The sequence below is a fragment of the Trichomycterus rosablanca genome, chromosome 6, assembly GCF_030014385.1.
Source record: "Trichomycterus rosablanca isolate fTriRos1 chromosome 6, fTriRos1.hap1, whole genome shotgun sequence".
NCBI classification, from domain to species: Eukaryota; Metazoa; Chordata; class Actinopteri; order Siluriformes; family Trichomycteridae; genus Trichomycterus; species Trichomycterus rosablanca.
Window position 1 is genome coordinate 26,990,636 of NC_085993.1, and position 16,401 is coordinate 27,007,036.

General features: G+C 38.2%; 1 protein-coding gene across 5 annotated transcripts in view; it reads left to right on the plus strand.

The window, feature by feature from the left end:
* caskb (calcium/calmodulin-dependent serine protein kinase b) overlaps positions 1 to 16,401 on the plus strand; it is a 110,063-nt gene that overhangs the window by 47,981 nt on the left and 45,681 nt on the right. For all 5 annotated transcript variants that reach the window (XM_062997620.1, XM_062997621.1, XM_062997623.1 and 2 more), the window contains exons 10-17: positions 2,458 to 2,557; positions 6,253 to 6,374; positions 9,872 to 10,030; positions 10,392 to 10,580; positions 11,329 to 11,407; positions 14,755 to 14,840; positions 14,984 to 15,052; positions 15,210 to 15,278. In XM_062997620.1, coding sequence (XP_062853690.1) covers positions 2,458 to 2,557; positions 6,253 to 6,374; positions 9,872 to 10,030; positions 10,392 to 10,580; positions 11,329 to 11,407; positions 14,755 to 14,840; positions 14,984 to 15,052; positions 15,210 to 15,278 — 873 coding nt within the window. The remainder of the gene's footprint in view (positions 1 to 2,457; positions 2,558 to 6,252; positions 6,375 to 9,871; positions 10,031 to 10,391; positions 10,581 to 11,328; positions 11,408 to 14,754; positions 14,841 to 14,983; positions 15,053 to 15,209; positions 15,279 to 16,401) is intronic.

The window sequence follows — 16,401 nt, forward strand, 5'->3', positions numbered from 1 at the left end:
CTCATGCAGCCCAAGACCATGATGCTACCACCACCATGCTTGACTGTAGGCAAGATACAGTTGTCTTGGTACTTCTCACCAGGGTGCCGCCACACATGCTGGACACCATCTGAGCCAAACAAGTTTATCTTGGTCTCGTCAGACCACAGGGCATTCCAGTAATCCATGTTCTTGGACTGCTTGTCTTCAGCAAACTGTTTGCGGGCATACTTGTGCGTCAGCTTCCTTCTGGGATGACGACCATGCAGACCGAGTTGATGCAGTGTGCGGCGTATGGTCTGAGCACTGACAGGCTGACCTCCCACGTCTTCAACCTCTGCAGCAATGCTGGCAGCACTCATGTGTCTATTTTTTAAAGCCAACCTCTGGATATGACGCCGAACACGTGGACTCAACTTCTTTGGTCGACCCTGGCGAAGGCTGTTCCGAGTGGAACCTGTCCTGGAAAACCGCTGTATGACCTTGGCCACCATGCTGTAGCTCAGTTTCAGGGTGTTAGCAATCTTCTTATAGCCCAGGCCATCTTTGTGGAGAGCAACAATTCTATTTCTCACATCCTCAGAGAGTTCTTTGCCATGAGGTGCCATGTTGAATATCCAGTGGCCAGTATGAGAGAATTGTACCCAAAACACCAAATTTAACAGCCCTGCTCCCCATTTACACCTGGGACCTTGACACATGACACCAGGGAGGGACAACGACACATTTGGGCACAATTTGGACATGTTCACTGTGGGGTGTACTCACTTATGTTGCCAGCTATTTAGACATTAATGGCTGTGTGTTGAGTTATTTTCAGAAGACAGTAAATCTACACTGCTATACAAGCTGTACACTGACTACTCTAAGTTATATCCAAGTTTCATGTCTATAGTGTTGTCCCATGAAAAGATATAATGAAATATTTGCAGAAATGTGAGGGGTGTACTCACTTTTGTGATACACTGTATGTACCAGTTCACATTACACACCACATTTCTAAAGAATGCTGTTAAAGTCCAGTAAGTCATTACAAAGTGAATTGCAAAAAATAGAGAAGTTAGTTTTAGAGAATAGAGAATCAGTTTATTAGAACATGTTATCTGGAGACCTCAATTTTAAAATAATTGAAAATAAAGTTCTGCCTCAGTTTGTGTGTTCACCACATAAAAGCGAGTGCTCAGACAAAAAAAAAAAAAACAAGTACACTCACATCAAATCTGATGAAATGAGCGTGTTTGTAATCATTTAGGCTGTATGAAGGTGACTAGCTGTGGTTTGAGGTTGCTGTGTCTGTCTTCTTTGTTTATAGGGGAAATGTCAGGGTTTGAGCATTGCCATTTGTCACGCTGTTTGTAGAATGTTTTAGCATGTTCTTTCCATGTCACTAAGTTTCCTCTAAATTATCTGATTTCCCTCACCTTCCAGTAGGTACAAACCCTTTCCAGAAAAAAAACGCAATATACAGAAAGGTCTGTGGTTTGTTATTTCTTTTGAATCTTTATTCAACTGATAAAAGTTGCAAAAATAATTTCCAATGTTTTTACTGTTTAAATTCATTGTATTTTGTTAAACATATTTAAAATTTGATGCCTGCAACACACACCACAGAAAAGTTGGGACAGAGGTGTGTTTCCCCTTGTTTTCCCACCACCTTTTCTATTAATGAGACCTTTTAATGGTTCAGCTGCTAAACAGTCCAGGGTCGCCATTGTCTGATTCTTTTTTCTTGCTGCATTGTAAATTTTTACTAGGAGACAGATCTGGACTGCAGGCAGGCCAGTAAAGCACACACATTCACTGTCTACGAAGCCATGCTAAATGAGGCCTGGCATTGTCCTGCTGAAATAATCATGGACCTCCCAGGAAAAGTTGTTGCCTTGATGGCACTGCACTGTCTTTTACCCTTAATGGTATTTTCACACTTATCCTCTGGTGGATACTTCATTTATACCCAATTATAATTTCCTCACCTGTTATTAAGTCATTTGCTTATTGTAGAACAATGTAACTTGAACATTCTATAAAGATTGTTTACACTTATTTTGACTTTGTTCTAAAATTTTGGTGTGTTGCAGTGATCAAATTCTAAACGTGTTTCTGTTTACGATTATTATTTTATTCTTCGTATTATTATTATTATTATTTAGTAAAAAAAAAAGTGGATTTTTTTTTTTCTGTGCCCTTTTGTCTCCTTCTGTCTTCTTTTGTCAGTTAAATAAAGAAACGAGAATAAACAAATCATAGATTCTAACTTTTTATTGCATTTTACAAAATGTCCCATGTTTTTGGATTTGTGATTTGTTGATTGCCTGTACTAAATAGCCCCTAGGTGCACTTTAATGAATGGATGGATTGTGGATTTGGGCCTTGTGTTCACTGCTTTCAGAAAGCCTCTGATTTGGATTAGGTATCTCCTGAAGATAAATACATTTTCTTTTAAGAAACCAGTTGTGTCATTAAAAATTTATTTTTCAGGGGGCAGTGCTGGCGGCTGTATCCAGCCATAAATTCAACTGTTTCTATGGTGACCCTCCAGAGGAACTGCATGATTTTACAGAGGACCCCACCTCTTCAGGTAAGGACCTAAGGAGGGCACCTACAGACCTGATTGGCTATGTCTGAAGGAGGTGATGGACAAAGATTAAAATAAATTTAAATTTTTTTTTTTTTTTTCTCGCATCTTTATGTGCTGCAATTATTGGCATCCATTGAAATTGGATGAAATCTAACAGAAGTGTTTTCTAATTAAATTTTTCATGATTTAAGATTCACCCGAACAATTAGTAACACATAATGGTCAGACATGACCTACTTTTTTTGTAACTAGTGTGTACATATATGATGACACAGATGCATAATCCTCTTACTTATGGATCACCATGAAAAAGATAAGAATATACCTCAGTTGCCAGATGGTACTGAATATTTCTGTGGTCAGATTAGTCCAAAATAAAGCTTGCTGGCTACAAACATGGGGACTGTTATGCTACCACACTACCACTGAGATCCAGATTTGATTGAGATTGGCCGGCAGAGCTTCTACACAAACAAAATTGGCTATGTCTGGGGGTAGGAAGGAGGAGGTGAAGCCCTGCAATGAACTGGGCCCTATCCAGGGTGTTCCAGCCCTGACCAGGATAAAACGGTTAATGAAAATGAAATGTGGAGGACATGTGTTTAGTGCATACAGATAGCTAATAGCCATGCAGAAAATTACCTAATCTGCACTACGATCGTGGTGGTGGAACATCATGCAAACACACATATGATATTAACATGTAGCTATCATCTGTTCATTCCTGTTATGTTTACCGGAATTGGCTGAAACATTAACTTTTAAATGAAAAGAACTTCTTATAGTAAATGAAAGTGCTTGCTACATATTGTGAAATAGCAGCCACTTCCCTGTCTCACTGGTCAACTTTCACATCCTGCTTCTGTACCAGCATAGGACAAATGTGGACAGGAAAGTTGCAAAGTTTCCCTCAAACTGTCTCCATAAACTGATACTGAGTAAATCCTGCATCCAGCTCAAGTCAGCATGTTTTTTACTTTGCATACGATCTGTTAACTTTGTTTACTGCCATGCTTTGTTTTTGGTCATGTCCATTATACTGCTTAACTAAAAGTATGCAATTATCTAAATATTTATGGCCAAATGTATTAAGTAACTGTTTCAAAAAAATTGGTTAAAGGTTGGTTAAAAGTTGCCAGTGATACTTTATGCCACTACTTGGCCATGGAAGCCCAGTACTGTGAAACACCTGGTCCAAAGTCAAAGATAGACTTAAATGTAGTGTAAGCGACTGTACTCTATAGTCCTATTCTTTTGAATTCTGTGGCCTACCACTTTGCATATCTTTAACCTTATATAAAATTACCAAGCAACAAAGTTGTTTGTTTGTACTGTTTTCCAATAATAAATGTAATCATATTTGACCCACTACTTTAAATGGCTCTACACCACTGATGATTTGATGCAGATTTTCTTTTCAAGAGGTTTTTCCTTCATTATTTTCACAGGTCACTTGTACAGAGTGCTTTGTAGTATGGCCCAACTCATAAAACAAAAGGGCCAAATCTTGAATTGGTAGACATAATTTTAAATTTAAAAACCCAATCATAAAAAATGCGTGTTCATTTACTTTTGAACCGTGCAGTGCGCTTTTTTTGAGAGCACCAAGAGAAATGTTTAATACTTGAATAATTTGGAAAATTTGTTGTAGAGGTTACCAAATTTTTTACCAATGTTTTTTATTTATTATTTATGTTTTTTAGTGTTTTTTTCTGTGCCCTTTTGTCTCCTTCTGTCTTCTTTTGTCAGTTAAATAAAGAAACGAGAATAAACAAATCATAGATTCTAACTTTTTATTGCATTTTACAAAAATTTTTATTTATTATTTGTTTTTTAGTGTTTTTTTTAAGTATTCTTATCAAAATGAAATTGTCCAATTATGTAAATAGTTATTTGAAATCTAATCAGATAAAATATCTCTGCTGAACACTGCCTTGTTCTTAATTAGTTGAATTCAGATGCCAGAACCACAAAAAATGTGATTACTTAAAAAAAAAAACTGTCTATGTTTTTCTTTTCTTTTTCTATGTTCCCCTGTTTCCAAACTCACTGTGTTTTTGTCCTAATGCTGCCTATCCTGTAGGACTGCTTGCTGCAGAAAGTAGGTATTCCATGGAGGATGACAGTGTTCCTGTCCTCATTTGGGTTGCTCTGCCACTGTAAAAAAAAAAAAAAAAAAAAAAAAATCACTACTGCATTTACAAATCATCAAAAATCAGACCATCATGATTGAGTGTTCTGTTTTTTTTTTTTGTTTAATGCTAACATAGTGTATACCTTTTCTACGGTTTTATGAACCTGCATGTAGACTATATGTATGCATCTGGCGTTCTTAAGATGCATTTTGTCTGTCTTTTATTTGTATGATTTTTGAGCTTTGGTTACTAATTATATTTATGACAGCTTCTTTAAATGTACAACCCCAATTCAGAAGAAGTTGGGACAGTATGGAATATGCAAATAAAATAAAAATGCAGTTTACTTTGAATTTTATTTGATTGCAGGCAGTTTGAACCCAAGATGTTTTGTCTGCTCAACTTCATTTAATTTGTTAATATACAGTACCTCCATTCCTGCATTTCAGGCCTGCAACACATTCCAAACATTTGGGACGGAGGCAATTTAGGGCTAGTAATAAGGTGAAAAAAAACTAAATAATTATGTGATTCCAAACAGGTGATGTCAACAGGTGATTGTAATCATGATTTGGTACAAAAGCAGCATCCAGGAAAGGCTGAGTCTTTGATGAGCAAAGATGGTCAGAGGATCTCCAGTTTTTCAACAAATTCGTAAGAAAATTATTGAAATGTTTAAAAACAATGTAAAGGCGGGCGCAAGCTTAAGCTGAACGCCTGTAATCTTTGAACCGTCAGACGGCACTGCATCAAGAACTGCCACTCATCAATCGCTGATATAACCACATCGGCAAGGGCTTGCTTTGGCAAACCTTTGTCAAGCACTACAATACGGAGTTACATGCATAAATGCCACTTAAAACTTTACTGTGCAAAAAAGAAGACTTATGTTAACCATGTCCAGAAGTGGCATCGACTTCTCTGGGCTCGGGAGGCATCTAGGATGGACCATCACACAGTGGAAACGTGTATTGTGGTCAGATGAATTAGCATTCCAGGTCTTTTTTTGGAAAAATAGGATGCTGTGTGCGCCGGACCAAAAATTAAAAGGACCATCCAGACTGTTATCAGCAACAAGTTCAAAAGCCAGGGTCTGTCATGGTATGGGGTTGTGTCAGTACCCTTGGCAAGGGTAAATTACACTTCTGTGATGGGACAAAATAAAACCTGAAACACTAAATCACTTGGTATCCTCGGTGCCAAAACGTCTTTTAAGTGTGTTGAAAAGGAGTGGCAACATTACAAAGTGTGAAATGCTTTACTGTGCCAACTTTTTTTGGAATGTGTTGCAGGCCCGAAATGCAGGAGTTGATGTATATTAATAAACGAAATGAAGTTGACCAGACAAAACATGAAATATCTCAGGTTCATACTGTCTGCAATGAAATAAAAGTCAAAGTAAATGTAAGAAACTCTGTGTTTGTTTTTTTTTTTTTTTTTTTTTTTTTTTATTATTTGCATTTTTCATACTGTCCCAACTTTTTCTGATTTGGAGTTGTAAATTGTTTTTTTTTTTTCCTTGGTGTTCTAACCTAACTGCATGTTTGTGTGTATCTGTAGGGGCGGTGTCTCAGGTTCTGGATAGTCTAGAAGAAATCCATGCCCTGACCGACTGCAGCGAGAAGGATCTGGACTTCTTACACAGTGTTTTCCAGGACCAGCATCTACACACACTGTTGGATGTAAGGGCATTAAACATGACAATGGGAACTACATTAGTTAAAGCAGCCACCAAGTTTAATGCAGAACCATATAATTGACACAGAGGCATAGATTGGGATATATAGGTTGTCCCAAAATTCACGCAAGATTTGAATTTGGCGCCATTTGTGCGATAAAGTGTTGCCAACGAAAAAAAAGACAGCGTGACAGCTCACAGTTCAGGGTTATTAAAAATGGAGCGCTACACGAAAGAACAACGCGTTTTCATTGTTGAGCAATATTTTAAAAATAATGAAGGTTTGGCAGCTACAGTTCGCAATTTTCGTACTAAATATGGTCAGAATAGTGATTTAACTTCATTTCGACAAAAGAGTGCGTACAGTGTATCACAAAAGTGAGTACACCCCTCACATTTCTGCAGATATTTAAGTATATCTTTTCATGGGACAACACTGACAAAATGACACTTTGACACAATGAAAAGTAGTCTATTTATTAGTAAATTTATAGTAAATAGTATGAATAGTAAATTTATTCTTCCCTCAAAATAACTCAATATACAGCCATTAATGTCTAAACCACCGGCAACAAAAGTGAGTACACCCCTAAGAGACTACACCCCTAAATGTCCAAATTGAGCACTGCTTGTCATTTTTCCTCCAAAATGTCATGTGATTTGTTAGTGTTACTAGGTCTCAGGTGTGCATAGGGAGCAGGTGTGTTCAATTTAGTAGTACAGCTCTCACACTCTCTCATACTGGTCACTGAAAGTTCCAACATGGCACCTCATGGCAAAGAACTCTCTGAGGATCTTAAAAGACGAATTGTTGCGCTACATGAAGATGGTCAAGGCTACAAGAAGATTGCCAACACCCTGAAACTGAGCTGCAGCACAGTGGCCAAGATCATCCAGCGTTTTAAAAGAGCAGGGTCTACTCAGAACAGACCTCGCGTTGGTCGTCCAAAGAAGCTGAGTGCACGTGCTCAGCGTCACATCCAACTGCTGTCTTTGAAAGATAGGCGCAGGAGTGCTGTCAGCATTGCTGCAGAGATTGAAAAGGTGGGGGGTCAGCCTGTCAGTGCTCAGACCATACGCCGCACACTACATCAAATTGGTCTGCATGGCTGTCACCCCAGAAGGAAGCCTCTTCTGAAGTCTCTACACAAGAAAGTCCGCAAACAGTTTGCTGAAGACATGTCAACAAAGGACATGGATTACTGGAACCATGTCGTATGGTCTGATGAGACCAAGATTAATTTGTTTGGTTCAGATGGTCTCAAGCATGTGTGGCGGCAATCAGGTGAGGAGTACAAAGATAAGTGTGTCATGCCTACAGTCAAGCATGGTGGTGGGAATGCCATGGTCTGGGGCTGCATGAGTGCAGCAGGTGTTGGGGAGTTACATTTCATTGAGGGACACATGAACTCCAATATGTACTGTGAAATACTGAAGCAGAGCATGATCCCCTCCCTCCGGAAACTGGGTCGCAGGGCAGTGTTTCAGCATGATAATGACCCCAAACACACCTCTAAGACGACCACTGCTTTATTGAAGAGGCTGAGGGTAAAGGTGATGGACTGGCCAAGCATGTCTCCAGACCTAAACCCAATAGAACATCTTTGGGGCATCCTCAAGCGGAAGGTGGAGGAGCGCAAAGTCTCGAATATCCGCCAGCTCCGTGATGTCATCATGGAGGAGTGGAAAAGAATTCCAGTGGCAACCTGTGAAGCTCTGGTAAACTCCATGCCCAGGAGAGTTAAGGCAGTTCTGGGAAATAATGGTGGCCACACAAAATATTGACACTTCAGGAACTTTCACTAAGGGGTGTACTCACTTTTGTTGCTGGTGGTTTAGACATTAATGGCTGTATATTGAGTTATTTTGAGGGAAGAATAAATTTACACTGTTATATAAGCTGCACACAGACTACTTTTCATTGCGTCAAAGTGTCATTTTGTCAGTGTTGTCCCATGAAAAGATATACTTAAATATCTGCAGAAATGTGAGGGGTGTACTCACTTTTGTGATACACTGTATGTGCCAGCAAAGCCGTGGAGGCCATTTACCCGATATGCTATTCCATACATAACCCTATACTGTATACTTTATGAATCAATTAAAAATTTACAATTTTTAATTAAAAACCTGTGTTCTCTATCAAAATTACTTCTTGCGTGAATTTTGGGACACCCTGTATTAGAGGGACACATGCTGCCATCAAGGGAATGTCTGTTCTTGTCCATGGTTATTTTAGCAAGACAATGCAAGGCCTCATTTTGCACATGCTACAACAGCATGGTTTTGTAGACACAGTCTGTATGATTGACTGTCTTGCTTTCAGTGCAAATCTGTCTCCTATTGCATCACATTATGATGATGAGAATCGGTCAGTGACGACCATAGAAGTGTTTCAAGCATCACTTGAATATTTATTTGGTCAGTGAAAAATTTGAACTGTTGTATTTGTTCTTTTTTCAGTTAATTAAATAATAAAGTGAATTAACAAATCACAGCTTTTAGTAATTATTGTTTTTAACAAAATGTCTCAACATTTCCAGAAATAAGGTTTGTACTTTCTTGTACTTTTCTAACTTTTGTAATTATAAACATAAAGTTCATGTAGGTTTGTACAACCAATTTGACTGCCACTACATCCAGTGCCTAGAACAAAAACTGACACAGTTCTTTGGAAAGCTTAGACCTTTTGCCAATTTTATTTATAAATTGCTCATTTTGTATTTGATTGTATCTGCTGGTCAAATTTAGTTCTGTCTAGTCTGTGCAGTTGTTTAAATGAAAATCTGCTGACATGCAGGATTTCTCTTTAATGACTTTTAGCAGTCCTCTAGCATGGATCATTCTCTGTCATTAAAACACCTTGAACATTTGTCGCTCAATAACATTTACATTTTGCAACTTACAATTGTGACCAATTAAAAATTCAAGCAATTGAAGGTGAGCTACTAGATTGGGACTTGAAGCAGAGACCTTTCGATTACTAATTCAGTTATTTAACCGCCGACTTGTTACTTTACATTTTTTTCCATTCATTCTTTGTCCAGTATCTGTCACATTGAGTAGAGTGTGGCTCTCCATAAGTGATACAACTTCCCATTGTGTAGGAAACCCAATGCTGGTAGGTGATAAAAAGTAGACAGATTGGGCACGTCAGAGTGTGTGTGTGGTAATCCAAGTCTCCTTGATTAGATCACTGGTTGTGCAAATGTCAGCAGATTCACAAATGGGAATTTGAAATAATTAAATTGAAAGATAAACAAGGAAAAATCCAGAAAAATACTATCCAATTATGCACATTTATACACAACCGCACCATGACTGGCGGTGCCAGCAACGGACTTTACTGTTCCTCCATGGGGGAAAAAGTCTGAGCAGGTAGAGAACTGTAAAATAATTTTAATACTTGTTGAATTACCCTATATGTCATTTGTACCTTGCAGTTTTTTTTGTTTGGTAGTATTAATTAAAACAGTATTTTATTATTTTCTTGTGTTGCAGCTTTATGACAAGATAAACACAAGGTCTTCACCGCAGATTAGAAATCCTCCCAGTGATGCAGTCCAGAGAGCCAAAGAGGTGCTAGAGACCATTTCTTGTTACCCTGAGAACATGGAGGCTAAAGAGCTGAGGAGGATTCTAACACAGCCTCACTTTATGGTGAGATTGATAATACAGAATTCAATCAGAGCCAGTATTTACAGCCACATGTTTCTGTTGTGGATAGCGCTGTTGCCTCATAGGGCCTGGGTTTGATTCCCCGGCCAGGCAGTCATGGTCCTTTCTGTGTGCAGTTTGCATGTTCTTCCAATGTCTCTGTGTTTTGGTGAATATTCATGGCTGAATGTGTGAAAGACCAGATATGTTTGCATACAGTACCATACAGTTTTTTAGCACACATCAGCCTTCTTATCTGTGCTGCCTCATAGTACAGGTTATGTAGGGAGGGTGGGGCAACTTGTTAAAGCTAAAAATATGTGAAATCCTGTAGGGCACATAATAACTAATGATTCTGTGATAGGCATTACTGCAGACACATGATGTAGTGGCTCATGAGGTGTACAGTGATGAAGCATTGAGGGTCACCCCACCTCCGACCTCACCCTACCTAAATGGAGACTCTCCTGAGAGCATCAACGGAGACATGGACCTTGAGAATGTCACTCGAGTTCGTCTGGTACAGTTTCAGAAGAACACAGATGAACCTATGGTATGCACAGAAATACCAATGCTGTTAAGTTGTAATAGGAAACATTTAGCCCCTCTCATTTTTAAAGGTATTACCATGATATGTGTAGATTTTAATGAAAATATGCAACATGTTTTAGTAAACAGAGTATTCATTGATAGAAGCAATTTTGATAGCTTGGAAATTAAATTTCGCACTGTAAGTTTTAAACTTGCAGACAGTTCTCCCAGTAGTGAAATTATCTTTTCTCTCAGCTTTTGTAACAGCGTCTTAGTTTTCAACATGGTTGCAATACTCCTTGAACTGGGTTGTGTTTATATGACACATTCTAGTTATTAAGTTCCCAGTGATTTAATCATTTTGTAATCCTACTTTAGTTTGTACAGACTAGCAGTAGGATTTAAGATAAGCAATATTATGTAGGGCTTAATTAATTGTGACATGACAGTATTAACAAAATATTATGCTGCTCTAAAATACTACATCATTAGTATTCTTTCTTTGTCTGCTGTATCCAACTGATTTAGCTATGCAGAAATGTTTAGTGTCATAAATCCTTATTTTCTATGATTTTTTTTTTTTATATTTCCATTATTTTAATATAGTATAAATATTCTGCAACAAAACAACAATCTATAATGGTCAAAAATGAGGCTAATTCATCAATTAACCAAAAGAAAGAATAAATATTTACTAGTGAAACAAATGTCCCATTGTTCTGCTTAAGTTGTTAGACTAAACATAGTTGTTTTTTTTGTTTTTTTTGCAGGGCATCACTCTGAAGATGAATGACCTGAACCACTGCATTGTGGCTCGGATTATGCATGGAGGAATGATACACAGGCAAGGTATTGATGTCTCTCATGTTTGATACACTTGACTACCTAAGATAATCATTCTTTCCATTTGATTTATTTAGTTTTGCATACAAACTTAAAAATTCTTTATTATTAAGATAATTGTAAGATATTCAGAATTAACATTAACTAGGGATGGGTCTTGCTATTTGATCATCAAGATTAGTAAACAAATTGCATTCAAAGTTAAAAAATTTAAGTTGTCAAAAAGTAGTCATTCAAAACACAAAAGCTAAGATTAGATTAGAAGAAGATTTTTTTGTCATTTATACATATACAGTTGTACAGTACAATGAAATTCTTTCTTCGCATATCCCAGCTTGTTTGGAAGCTGGGGTCAGAGCGCAGGGTCAGCCATCGTACGGCGCCCCTGAAGCAGACAGGGTTAAGGGCCTTGCTCAAGGACCCAACAGTGGCTGCCTAGATTTGAACCGCCAATCTTCCGGTTGATATCCCAAAGCTCTACCCACTAGGCTACCACTGTCCCTGACAGTGTCCCTGGCAGTAATGTGCTACATACAGTAATGTACAGGGTGGGCCATTTATATGGATACACCTAAATAAAATGGGAATGGTTGGTGATATTAACTTCCTGTTTGTGGCACATTAGTATATGGGAGGGGGGAAACTTTTCAAGATGGGTGGTGACCATGGCAGCCATTTTGAAGTCGGCCATTTTGGATCCAACTTTAGTTTTTTCAATGGGAAGAGGGTCATGTGACACATCAAACTTATTGAGAATTTCACAAGAAAAACAATGGTGTGCTTGGTTTTAACGTAACTTTATTCTTTCATGAGTTATTTACAAGTTTCTGACCACTTATAAAATGTGTTCAAAGTGCTGCCCATTGTGTTGGATTGTCAATGCAACCCTCTTCTTCCACTCTTCACACACTGATAGCAACACCGTAGAAGAAATGCTAGCACAGGCTTCCAGTATCCGTAGTTTCAGGTGCTGCACATCTCGTATCTTCACAGCATAGACAATTGCCTTCAGATGACCCTAAAGATAAAAGTCTAAGGGGGTCAAATCGGGAGACCTTGGGGGCCATTCAACTGGCCCACGACGACCAATCCACTTTCCAGGAAACTGTTCATCTAGGAATGCTCGGACCTGACACCCATAATGTGGTGGTGCACCATCTTGCTGGAAAAACTCAGGGAACGTGCCAGCTTCAGTGCATAAAGAGGGAAACACATCATCATGTAGCAATTTCAAATATCCAGTGGCCTTGAGGTTTCCATTGATGAAGAATGGCCCCACTATCTTTGTACCCCATATACCACACCATACCATCAATTTTTGTGTTCCAACAGTCTTGGAGGGATCTATCCAATGTGGGTTAGTGTCAGACCAATAGCGGTGGTTTTGTTTGTTAACTTCACCATTCACATAAAAGTTTGCCTTATCACTGAACAAAATGTTCTGTGTAAACTGAGGGTCCTGTTCCAATTTTTGTTTCGCCCATTCTGCAAATTCAGTGTGCCGATCTGGGTCATCCTCGTTGAGATGCTGCAGCAGCTGGAGTTTGTAAGGGTGCCATTTGTGAGTAGCTAATATCCGCCGAAGGGATGTTCGACTGATGCCACTCTCCAGTGACATGCGGCGAGTGCTACGCTGTGGGCTCTTGCTGAATAAAGCTAGGACAGCCACTGATGTTTCTTCATTAGTGACAGTTTTCATGCGTCCACATTTTGGCAAATCCAACACTGAACCAGTTTCACGAAACTTGGCAAGCAGTTTGCTAACTGTAGCATGAGAGATGGGTGGTCTCGTAGGGTGTCTTGCATTGAAATCTGCTGCAATGACCCGGGTACTGCGTTCACCAGACATCAACACAATTTCTATCCGCTCCTCACGTGTTAACCTCTGCGACATGTCAATGGCTGTAAACAAAGAGAAGCTTGTAAATAACTCATGAAAGAATAAAGTTACGTTAAAACCAAGCACACCATTGTTTTTCTTGTGAAATTCTCAATAAGTTTGATGTCACATGACCCTCTTCCCATTGAAAAAACTAAAGTTGGATCCAAAATGGCCGACATCAAAATGGCCGCCATGGTCACCACCCATCTTGAAAAGTTTTCCCCCTCCCATATACTAATGTGCCACAAACAGGAAGTTAATATCACCAACCATTCCAATTTTATTTAGGTGTATCCATATAAATGGCCCACCCGGTACAACCCCAAATCAGAAAAGTACAGCATGGAAAATGCAAATAATAAAAAACACGTTTCTTACATTTACTTTGACTTTTATTTCACTGCAGACAGTATAAACCTGAGAGATTTCATGTTTTGTCTGGTCAACTTAATTTCATATATTAATAAACATTCATTCCTGCATTTCAGGCCTGCAACACATTCCAACAAAAGTTGGGACAGTAAAGCATTTACCACATTGTAATCTTGCCATTCCTTTTCGCCACACATACAAGACATTTTGGCACCGAGGATACCAAGCGTTTTAGTGTTTCAGGTTTTATTTCACCCTATTTTTCTTGCAAACACGTCTTCAGATGTGCAACAGTACGGGGTCGTCCACACATTTTCCACACATTCTCTATTGCGGACAGGTCAGGACTGCAGGCAGGCCAGCCCAGTACCCATTCCGTCTTCTTCTGCAGCCATGCCTTTGTAATGTGTGCATGAGTAACATTCGTTGGCTGATAAGATTAAAATGTTCTCTAATATGATTCAGCACATTCATGTTTTCTTTAATGACATAATATCTAAAAGTGTTTACAAAAAAGCAACCCTGGTATCATGATGCTTTGACTTTGTATTTATGGGGTTCTTGAAATCAAATTCTGACTGAAATACAGTGTTTTAAATATTGTTCAGTTTTGCCTAAATGCTTTTGTTCTTATTTAAGATATGCATTTTTTGTGGATTTTTTTTTTATCAAGGGATTTTTGCCAAGCTAATACCTGTGGGGTTTGCTGCTTAAAATTCTTTGTTTAACTATTATTCACGCTGGCTGCATCTTTTACTTATTATTAGTCTGAGAACGTTGTTAAATCTTGCATGGCACACTTGTCCGATTACTTTTGGTTCCAGGACATACATATGTAAATACTACAGTTTATTATTTGAGCTTATTTTTGATCACATTAGAACTGCTTATTACATGTAGACTTCCAAAGCGACCCGAATTAAAATTATGACGATTATACGATTCCAACAATTAAGGGTTAAGGACCTTGCTCATAGGCCCAACAGTAGCAAATTAGCTGTGGTGGTGCTTGAATCTGAAACCTTATGCTTACTAGCCCAGTACCTTATCACCTAGCTATCACATTTCAGATATTTGTTTATGTTTGTGTCATTTACAGGAACACTGCATGTAGGAGATGAAATTCGTGAAATTAATGGAATCAGTGTAGCCAATCAGACAGTGGAACAGCTACAGAAGATGCTGGTGTGTGAAAATATTTTGTAGTAGAATATTTTGGTAGAAAATTGAATTAGAGATTTTAAAAGATTCACTTAATTATGTGATTCACTTTGGTATTTGAAGTTTAAAGAATGTAACCCTTACAGAAATTTGTTTCTGACTCACAGAGAGAAATGAGGGGGAGTATCACCTTTAAGATTGTACCGTCTTACCGCAGCCAGTCCCTTTCCTGTGATGTAAGTGCCTCCAATTTTGTAATTGTAATAATGTTACCCCGCCGTGTGGTTAGAACAGAATAAGCACGCTATTATTAATTTGAAAAAAAAAGACAAAGTAATTACATTTAGGTTATGTATCATGGATTGTGTTTCTGCATACTTTATTGTCCTCTAGAAAGATTCACCTGACCTGCCCAGACTGTCTCCAGCAAATGGGCATGCCAGTGTCACCAGCTCCATTCTGGTAAGTCACACCAGTGTCTTGTTTTTCAAACCTAATTCCAGGAAAATTAGGCCGGTGACAAACATGCAAATGAAAAGTCAGCAATGATTTACAAATTTGACCTGTATTTAATAGAAAACATAAACAAATAAACATATAAAATACATAGTAATCATTAACATCCCTTGTTTATTACATTGCTGAAAATAATAGTGATGTTCATTACTCCACACTGGCCAATATTTATTGTACATTGTACTATTTTGTATTGTACACCTTCTGTGTAGCTTCTTATTAATGAAAACCCAGTTCACGAAGCTTTTGAAAAAACAATCATTGTGCTAATTGTGTATTGGTAGTTTGGTACTTAATAGTGAGTGATGCAACCATTTATGTGCAGTAGCAAATGGTCCCAATCTGTAAGCCTGCGTATTCCACCAGTTTACTGCTGAGCTTTGCTGCTGCACTGTTTACTGGGGCAGAACTTGCAGGACAAATTAAATAATCACACTGAAAGTCAACACTTAAAATCTCATGTCATAGCAGGTTAACAGCATGACTAGATGCTGATTTGTAGTTTATTGTTGTGTTTATTCAGTCATTTTAATCAGGCATTTTCTTTAATTTTATTCCTGACTATTATTTTATTTCAGTTGTTTTATCTGTGCCATTTTCTGTCCTGTAAATCACTTTGAACTACAGATTATTATTATTAGTAGTAGCAGTAGTAGTATTTTGTACATTCTCAGAGCAAGTACATTATCAAAATAATGGACCCATCTGAGCAGTCTAACTTAGTAACATGTATATTTTTGTTCACACCTGAGCCTGCTTGGTATTTATACAGCAATTTTAGGAGGTTTTGACCTGGTTTGAATTAAGCCCTCAACTTTAAAGAGTTTAAAGGCGGAGAGAGCTGCAAACAGGGAATTGGATTGGACACGATTGTGTCTGTCTACTTGGTATTTTACCTCTGGGGCTTTCACGCATAGGCAGACCCAGTAAAATGTGATTCTAAACCCACTTGGGACAGTATGGAAAATGCAAATAAAATAAAAATGCAAAGTTCCTTACATTTACTTTGACTTTTATTTGACTGCAGACAGTTTGAACCCAATAAATTAAATATACCTCCATTCCTACA